This window comes from Hippopotamus amphibius, chromosome 2, assembly GCF_030028045.1.
Source record: "Hippopotamus amphibius kiboko isolate mHipAmp2 chromosome 2, mHipAmp2.hap2, whole genome shotgun sequence".
Lineage (NCBI taxonomy): Eukaryota > Metazoa > Chordata > Mammalia > Artiodactyla > Hippopotamidae > Hippopotamus > Hippopotamus amphibius.
This window is the reverse complement of record NC_080187.1, coordinates 187,905,175-187,915,085: the sequence shown is the minus strand read 5'-3', so window position 1 is coordinate 187,915,085 and position 9,911 is coordinate 187,905,175. Positions and strand designations below refer to the sequence as shown.

Genomic DNA, 9,911 nt, shown 5'->3' with positions numbered 1-9,911 from the left:
GCTACTGGCAAGCCAGAGAGAGTATGCTATTTTTCCTGATCATATGGACAATATATGCAAAAGCAGAATCTGTATTTAATAGTCACCTCAGGTGTTGCAATCATTAGCCAAGTTTGTGATACATGATGCTATGTGACAGAACAATTAATAGTCTCCAAAGTGGAACACATAAGATGGTCTATTGAAATGTAGGAAGTTCTACATCTAATATTGAGAACTTTTTTCTTTTTTTTAATTTTCCTGTTATTTTTCTTCCTCATTTCATTTTAGAGCAAAGAAACCCACAGAAGGGCGTATACCACATTTATTTTGCATATCCTGTGCCCAGTCAAGCAACTGAGGTCTGGAGTATGAGACACTGCAGGGAATGCAGTGTGTAGAACACACATGATGTTGGGATGGGCACTGCTCCACTGGCATGACTGAGCCTCCATGAGGAAAAGAACACTGCTACAAACACTGTAAGTAAGAAACAAGATTACTGCAATATTTCATTCGAGGGAAAAGGAGAAAGCACAGTAGAAATCATGTCCTCTCTAATTCTAAAGTGCAGATGGAATTGTAAGTACTATGTGATTTTCTTCAAAAGGTAAAAGAGCTAGTGTGTGTGTGTTGGGGGTGGGAGGCAGTGGTAAGGAGGTCTTCCCAAGCCTGTGACCCAGTCAGGCTACAGGAGAAGCTAGGATGGTAGAGCAGTGATGTATTTCTTCACAGAGAAGTACACCAACTTGTTGATTAGTTGACCAGTATAGTGGAAGGCAGGCATACTTGTAAACCTAGGGTGAAGGCAGCGTTTCTCTGGTGTGGCAGGTCAGAGAGCAGAGAACCATAACTCTAGATTCCAGTGTGTCTAGGCAACTCCTCAGGCTGGTTTCAGAGGCCACTAGGAGTCCCAGCAGGACATGGTGCCTGCTTGTATACCTACCCCCACCTCGCTGGTTAGAGAGGTGGTCAGAAAGGACTGACTTCCTTCTACTCCAGTGGAGTCAGGAAATTCAGAAAAACCAGAAAGATACCACTCTGCCTGGTCCATTAATTAAAATGAAGCTTCCATTGCTCTAAACAAGACTCAGTATAATGGTTGTGTAAACAAGAATGAAGTTTATTCATCTCTCAAGTAAAAGCCCAAACTTGTAGGCGGTTCTGGTTTGCAAAGCTGTCAGTCTCTCAGGTTCCTTCCATCTTCTTACTCCATCATCTCTAGGATGTTGCTCTTATTTACATGACCTAAAATGCTCACATGTGGCCAATTAAATTGTTATGAGAAAAAGGAAAATTTGCTTTGAGGACAACTACTAGTCTCTGGCACACTATGACAACCAAGTCCAGTCCCACAGCATGAAACAAAACAAATCAAAAGGTAGTCTCATAGTGTATGGGAAATGAAAAAGGTTTTTATATACTTCAGAGAGCAATTTTTAAAATCAGGCATTTTTAACTCAGTGTACCAAATGCCAACAACCCATAGCTTCTGCACAATGACATGGAAAAATCTAGCTAGGTTGTCTGTCCTAAGCAACATAGCACACATCATATATAGATGCGGTGGTACTGATGGCAGCTGATGTTTTTCAAACAAACTGGACAGGTTTTAGTATATTTAAGGGACGTATAGAGGCACTGACTACAGAAGATGTGGCCACATTCTGTAGAGTAGATGTGTCGTTTACTCAGTTCAATCTCTGAGTACCCATCCATACAAATCCGACACCGGATATAACCAGGTAGTGTGCAACTTAAAGTTTCTTCTTCCAGGGCATTATAATAGGCACTGTTGGTCACAGATACATCTCTGTCCCTCATCAACCCCTCCTTATCACTGCTAACCACACGGCTGCCAGTTTGGCCTTGGAGTGATCTTGTATTTCCCCTTGGCCTCCTCCTTTCTTCAGTAATCACAACAGAGTCATGATGAGTTAGGTCAATCACTGTAGGTTCTAGAGATTCACAAGTGAGGTCAACTATTTCATCACTTTCCTCAAGTTCTATCAGTTCCACTTCCAAGATCACCTCAGGATTTGTGCCTTCTTCCCCTGGTGTAAAGAATTCTTGTGATTGTCTGGAATTCACCCTGGTACCATAGCACATTCTTGTGTTCATTGTGCTTTTTGGATCCAGTATTCAGTGAAATAAGTGACCTGTGCCAAAGTTTACAGTGAATGTTAAAGTCCTCAATGTCCCACAGCTCTTGGTCAGTCACTCTCTGGCTTACATAAGAATTTAGAGCCCAGATTTTCTGGTATATTTGAACTCTGATTCTGGTTCCATTCCTGTCTCCACCTCCACAACTGCAGTGTTCCCACACTGGGGTGGGGTGAGTCTTCTGGGAGCCACGTAACGCTCAATCTGAATTTTTAATGAAAAAAATGAGAGAAAATTTAAGAATTAGTAATACTTAAAATAAGATTGACAGCAGTATAAAATATATGGATAAATAGAGAAAATGTGTACTCAAAAGTTTTTGATAACTGTGCATTTAAACAAAGTTTAAACTTTGTGTCCCTCCTAATTCCATGTCCTGATGGTAGTCAAGAGAAGGAGAAGCCCAATGGGCACTTACATGAAGAGAAGCACAAAATCATTAAACACCAAGAAAGGTCACTACTTTATACAAGATCCATTATGAGGATCTCAAGAAAACACTTATTTTTTTTTCAGAGTAAAAATGGAGAGACTAAGAAGCTCTTTGATAATTTGAGTTTCTAGTAGCAAATAAAAAATGACCCAATTAGTCTAGGCAGAGGTTCATCTTGCCCATAATCATCCCTTTCTAATAGAGACAGCAAGTGAAGTTATGAAGAGTTTTATCCTAGATTTTGTTCTAGGAACAAGGGATGGAGTTCAAGCATTAGCCACAGAGAGACTTGGTTTGAGTCTAGGCTCTGTGACATTGGGGCATGTGACCTAGACAGTTAAAGCTCTCAAAACCTCAGCATGCAAATATGTTTTAAAAATTATTTTGCAGGGTCTTCCCTGGTGGTGCAGTGGTTAAGACTCTGCACTCCCAATGCAGGGGGCCTGGGTTCAATCCCTGGTCAGGGAACTAGATCCCGCATGCATGCTGCAACTAAGAGTGTGCATGACACAACTAAGGAGCTAGCAAGCCGCAACTAAGGAACTCACCTGTTGCAACTGAGTCTTGGCACAACCAAATAAATAAATAAAATAAATATTTAAAAAATTATTTTGTAATTTAAAAATAATGCATCATTAGTCATCATTAGAGAAATGCAAATCAAAGCCATAATTAGATACCATTTCATACTCACTAGGATGACTATAATTAAAAAGATAGATAATAACAAGTGTTCACCCAAGCACAGAAGCACCTAAATACATAAAGCAAATATGAACAGACATAAAGGGAGAAATTGACAATAACATGAGAATAGTAGGGGACTTTAACACCCCACATACATCAATGGACAGATCATCTAGACAGAAAATCAATAAGGAAACACTAGCCTTAAACAACACATTAGAAAAAATGGACATAATAGATGTATATAGAACATTCCATGCAAAAGCAGCGGAATACAAATTCTTTTCAAGTGCACATGGTATATTCTCCAGAATAGATCACATACTAGGCCGCAAAACAAGTCTCAGTAAATTTAAGAAAACTGAAATCATATCAAGCATCTTTTCCAATGACAATACTATGAGACTAGAAATCAACTACAAGGAAAAAAAACACAAAAAACACAAATACATGGGGGCTAAACAATATGCCACTAAACAACTAATGGATCACTGAAGAAATCAAAGAAGAAATTAAAAACATACCTGGAGACAAATGAAAGCAAAAATGCAATGATCCAAAAATCTATGGGACACAGTAGAAGCAGTTCTAAGAGGGAAGTTTATAGTGATACAAGCCTAACTCAGGAAATAAGAAAAATCTCAAACAACCTAACCTTACAACCTAGAGGAACTAGAAAAAGAAAAACAAACAATACTCAAAGTTAGTGAAAGGAAAGAAATCATAAAGATAAGAGTGGAAATAAATGAAATAGGGACTTAAAAAAATAGAGAAGATCAATGAAACTAAGAGCTGCGTTTTTGAAAAGATAAACAAAATTGATCAACCTCTAGCCAGACTCATCAAGAAAAAATGAGAAAGGGCCCAAATAAATGAAAACAGAAATGAAAAAGGAGAAGTTACAACCAACACCACAGAAATACCAAGGATCATAAGAGGTTACTGGGAATAATTATATGCCAATAAAGTGGACAATCTAGAAGAAAAAATTCTAGGGAGAAAATCCTAGAAATGTACAATCTCCCAAGACTGAACCAAGAAGAAACAGAAAATATGAACACACCAATTACCAGTAATGAAATTGAATCAGTAATCAAAAAACTCCCAACCCCCCCCCCCCAAAAAAAACGCCCATGACCATATGGCTTCACAGGTGAATTCTACCATTTAGAGAATAGTTAACATCTATCCTTCTCAAACTATTCCTAAAAAATGCAGAGGAAGGAATGCTTCTGAACTCATTTTACAAGACCAGCATCACTCTGATGCCAAAACCAAACAGATATCACAAAAAAAGGAAAATTACAGGCCAATATCCCTGATGAACATAGATGCAAAAATCCTCAACAAAATATTAGCAAATTAAATTCAACAATACCTTAAAAGGATCATACATAGAGGGATTTATCCCAGAGATGTAAGGATGGCTCAGTATCCACAAATCAATCAATGTGATACAACACATTAACAAACTGAATAATAAAAATCATATGATCATTTCAATAGACACCAAAAAAAAAGGTTTTGACAAAATTCAGTATTTACTTATGATTAAAAACTCTCAATGAAGTGGTTATAGAGGGAACATACCTCAACATAATAAAGGCCATATATGACAAGCCCACAACTAACATTATACTCAGTGGTGAAAAGCTAAAACTATTTCCTCTGAGATCAGGAACAAGACAAGGATACTTAATCTCTCTACTTTTATTCAACATAGTATTGGAAGTTCTAACCATAGCAATCAGACAAGAAAAAGAAATAAAAAGAATCCAAGTTAGGGATTTCCCTGGTGGCGCAGTGGTTAAGAATCTGCCTGCCAATGCAAGGGACATGGATTCAGTCCCTGGGCCAGGAAGATCTCATATGCCATGGAGCAACTAAGCCTTTGTGCCACAACTACTGAGCCTGTGCTCTATACCCCACGAGCCACAACTACTGAGCCTGAGTGCTGCAACTACTGAAGCCTGCATGCCTAGAGCCCATGCTCCATAACAAGAGAAGCCACCACAATGAGAAGCCTGTGCACTGCAACAAAGAGTAGCCCCTGCTCACTGCAACTAGAGAAAGCCCATACACAGCAATAAAGACCCAACACAGCCAAAAAATAAAATTTTTTAAAAAAAGGAATCCACAAAGGGAGTTCAACTCGAGGATGGAAGATGCCTTGGAGGACTGGGGCAGGGAGGGTGGGGGGGAATCGAGGGGGGGGGCGTCAAGGAAGGGAGGGAATATGGGGATATGTGTATAGAAACAGTTGATTGAACCTGGTGTACCCCCCAAAAAAATAAAATAAAATAATAAAAAAAAAAAAAAAAAAAAAAAAGGAATCCAAGTTAGAAAGAAAGAAGTAAAACTGTCACTGTTTGCAGATGACATTATACTATATGTAGAAAACCCTAAAGACACCACCAAAAAAACTATTAGAATTCATTAATGAATTTGGTAAAGTAGCAGGATACAAAATTAATATACAGAAATCTTTTGCATTTCTATATATTAACAATGAGCTATCAGAAAGAGAAATTAAGAAAACAGTCCTGAAGAAACAATGAACCCTGTTGTGATGCTGGGGAAAAAAGAAAGACAACAGTTCCATTCACAATCATATCAAAAAGAATAAAATACGTAAGACTTAATCTAACTAAGGAGGCAAAAGACCTGTACTAAAAAAACTATAAAACAGTAATGAAAGAAATTGAAGATGACACAAACAGATGGAAAGGTACACTGTGCTCATGGATTGGAAGAATTAATATTGCTAAAATGACCATACTACCCAAGGTAATCTACAGATTCAGTGCAATCCCTATCAAAATACCAGTGGCATTCTTCACAGAACTAGAACAAATAATTCTGAAATTTCTATGGAAACATAATAAACCCTGAATAGCCAAAATAATCTTGAGAAAGAAGAACAAAGTTGAAGATATCACATGCCCTGGTTCCAAACTATACTACAAAGCTATAGTCATCAAAACAATATAGTACTGGCACAAAAACAGACACATAGATCAGTGGAACAGAACAGAGTGGCCAGAAATGAACCCACACTTATAAGGGCAATTAATCCTGGACAAAGGAGGCAAGAATATACAATGGGGAAAAGATAGCCTCTTCAGTAAATGATGTTGGGAAAACTGGACAGCTACATGCAAAAAACCAACTGGATTACTTTCTCACACTATACACAAAAATAAATTCTAAATGGATTAAAGATTTAAATGTAAGACCTGAAACAATAAAACTTCTAGAAGAAAACAAAGGCAGTAAGCTCTCTGACATTGGTCTTAGTAATATTTCTTTGAATATGTCTCCTCAGGCAAGGGAAATGAAAGCAAAAATAACCAAATGTGACTGCATCTAAGCTTTTGCACAGTGAAGGAAACTATTAACAAAATAAAAAGGCCACCTACTGAATAGGAGAAGGTATTTGTAAATGATATATCCAATAAGGGGTTAATATCCACAATATACAAAGAACTCATACAACTCAACATCAAAAAAAAAAAAAAAAAAACCTGATTAAAAAATAGGCAGAGGGTCTGAATAGGCATTTTTCCAAGGAAGACATACAGATGGCTATAGACATATGAAAAGATGCTCAACATCACTAATCATCAGGGAAATGCAAGTCAAAACCACAATGAGGTATCACCTCACACCCATCAGAATGGCTATTATCAAAAAGATAACAAATAACAAGTGTTGGTGAGGATGTGGAGAAAGGGGAACCCTTGTGAACTGATGGTGGGAATGTAACTGGTGCAGCCACTATGGAAAGCAGTATGGAGATTACTCAAAAAATTAAAAATAGAACTACTATGTGATCCAGCATTTCTACTCCTGAATATTTATCCAAACAAAACAAAAACACTAATTAGAAAAAAATATATGCACCCCTGTGTTCATTGCAGCATTATTTACAATGGCCAAGATATGGAAGCAACCTAAATGCCCATCAGTAAATGAATGGATAAAGAATTTCTGGTGTGTTATTCAGCCATAAAAAAGAATGAAATCTTGCCTTTTGTGACAACATGGATGGACCTAGAGGGTTTTGTGCTAAGTGAAATAAGTCAGAGAAGGACAAATACTATCTGATTTCACTTATATGTGAAATCTAAAAATCAGAACAAATGAACAAATATAACAAAACAGAAAAAGAGTTATAATTACAGAGAACAAACAGGTGGTTGCCAGAGGAGAGGGGGTGGCAGAGGAAAGAAATCAGTGAGGGAGATTAAGAGGTACAAACTTCCAGTTGCAAAATAAATGAATCATAGGTATAGAATGTACAGTGTGGAGAATACAGTCAATAACTATGTAATATCTTTGTATGGTGACACTATAATCATGGGGACTATTTTGAAATGTATAGAAATATCAAATCACTACATTGTGTGACAGGAACTAATATAGTGTTGTAGGTCAATTATACTTCAAAAACAAACTCATAGTAAGAGAGATCATATTTGTAGTTACCAGAGGCAGGGGGCTGTGGGAGGGGGAATTCAATGAAGGCAGTCAAAAGGTACAAATTTCCAGTTATAAGATAAATAAGTATAGGGATGTAATGTATAACATGATAAATATAATTAACAGCAGGATGTTATATATAAATGTTAAGAGAGTAAATCCTAAGAGTTCTTATCACAAGGAAAACAATTTTTTTTCTATTTCTTTAATTTTGTATCCATATGAAATGACAGATATTCACTAAATTTACTGTGATAATCATTTCATGATATAACACCTTAAACTTGTATAGTGCTGTATATCAATTATATCTCAATATAACTGGAAGAAAAAATAAGTGTTATCAGGGATGTAGAAAAATTGGGACTCATATACTGCTGTTGGGAAGGTAAAATGGTGTGGCACCTTTGGAAAACAGTCTGGCAGTTCCTCAGGAGGTAAATATAACTATATAGTAAACATATAGTTACCATATGACCTAGCAATTCCACTCCTAGGTATATACCCAACAGAACTGGAAACTTATGTTCACACTGAAAACTTGTACACGAATGTCAATAATAGTTTTATCTTTTAATAGCCAAAAAATGGAAACAACCCAAATGCTCATTAACTCATGAATGAATAAACAAAATGTGTTATATTCCTACAATGAAATAAAAAGAAACACAGTACCAATACTTGCTATAATGGATGATCTTTGAAAACATCAAATGACAGAAGCCAATCACAGAAGACCACATACTGTATGATTCCAGTTATATGATATATCAACAGGCAAATCCATAGGGACAGAAGGATTAGTGGTTCCTTAGGGCTGGGAGTGACTGAGGAGAAGTAGGGAGTGATGGCTAATCAGTACAGTGTTTCTTTTGGGGGTGATGAAAATGTTCCAATATTGAGAAGATGGTTGCACAACTCCATGAATATACTGTAACCCACTGAAGTACATTGTAAATAGGTGAATTTTATGGTTTGTGAATTATACTTCAATAAAGCTTTAACGAAAAGAAACACCTAAGATGCCATAGAAATGTTACACAAAGCAGTGTGAGATATCTAGATGTAGATACAAGCCCTAGAACTTGGGAGCCCCAGAAGAACATGGGGGGAGCCGAGAGGAGGGTGCAGTGCGCAGTGCTCCACTTGATGCGCCGACCTGCTTACTGAGTCAGTCCTGGTCTTAGCTCCCACAAACACCTGTCTCTCGTCGGATCACCACCCTCGTGACTGGCCTGCCGCTCCTCCGCTCTGCATTCAGGGAAAGAGAACCCTCGAGGTGACACCGGGCAGCCCCGCAAAACAGTGCCCACCCCCCTGGACTCCACCCACGCACCCAGCAGCTCACCGATGACCTATTTTGTCCGGTTGCGCCCTGTCCTGCCTGGGTAGCCATCCAGTGAGAATAGAGCAGGAAGCCTGCGCTGCAGCGGCCTGCCACTTTCTAGCCTCTCCGCGGCTTGCTGGTCGGCTCAGGACCGACCCTCAACGAGCCGAACCCGGGTGCCTGACCACACTGGGCCGAGAAAGAGGACCAGGGAGCCAAAGGCCAGGGAGGAAAGGGAGAAGCCGAGGAAGGGGGCAGCGCGGGAGCCGGTACTCACGGTGAACGCGCCCAGCCTGGCCGCAGCGCCCTGTGAAGAACAGTCAAGGTCACGAAGCGGGAGTCGCGGCGCTTATCCCACCCACCCGATGGCAGAAAACACCGGGGTTTTCTCTCCTTTTAACCCGCTCTTTTAGTTTCTCAACTGTCCAATCAAAATCCGAGCCCGTGGTAGCTCGTCACAAGTCTCTGGGCAGAAAGCGCTGTTCCAGGTTAGAAAAGCGGTCTTTCCCGTCCCTAGTCTCTCTGAAGTCTCATGTTTTCCGAGAAAGGGGAAGGACCGGGTTGGTTGGTTGGTTGATTTGTTTTTCCTAGTCATTAGATCAGCAACTCTCATTCTCTAGAAGAGTGATTCTCAATGGCGGCAGTACGTGTGACTAGAAGTTTTGGAAATTAACAGGGCTGCTTTTGTTTGTTCCAATGATGGGGTCACTGTGGGTATTTAAGGGCTGACGACCAGGGACCCCAGCCTATACACAGACTCTGTTTCTCTCTCTTCCTCTTTCTCTTTGAAAAACCTGCTCAGTACCAAGAAGTTTTCCATTGTATCTCCTTGCTGTGGTT

The 9,911-nt window shown here is 39.0% G+C and overlaps 1 protein-coding gene across 1 annotated transcript; it reads right to left on the bottom strand.

Annotated features, from left to right (window-relative positions):
- Positions 1-1,089: 1,089 nt before the first annotated feature.
- LOC130846157 (E3 ubiquitin-protein ligase RNF4-like) lies at positions 1,090-9,482 on the bottom strand. The gene is made up of 2 exons (XM_057724210.1): positions 9,349-9,482; positions 1,090-2,346 (listed from the first exon to the last, which is right to left on the bottom strand). The coding sequence occupies exon 2, from the start codon at positions 2,098-2,100 to the stop codon at positions 1,531-1,533; it is 570 nt and encodes a 189-aa protein (XP_057580193.1). The 5' UTR covers positions 2,101-2,346; positions 9,349-9,482; the 3' UTR covers positions 1,090-1,530.
- Positions 9,483-9,911: the final 429 nt, after the last annotated feature.

Coding starts and splice junctions, on each gene's coding strand:
- LOC130846157 (XM_057724210.1), bottom strand. CDS start 2,100: ATGAACACAAGAATGTGCTATGGTACCAGGGTGAATTCCAGACAATCA.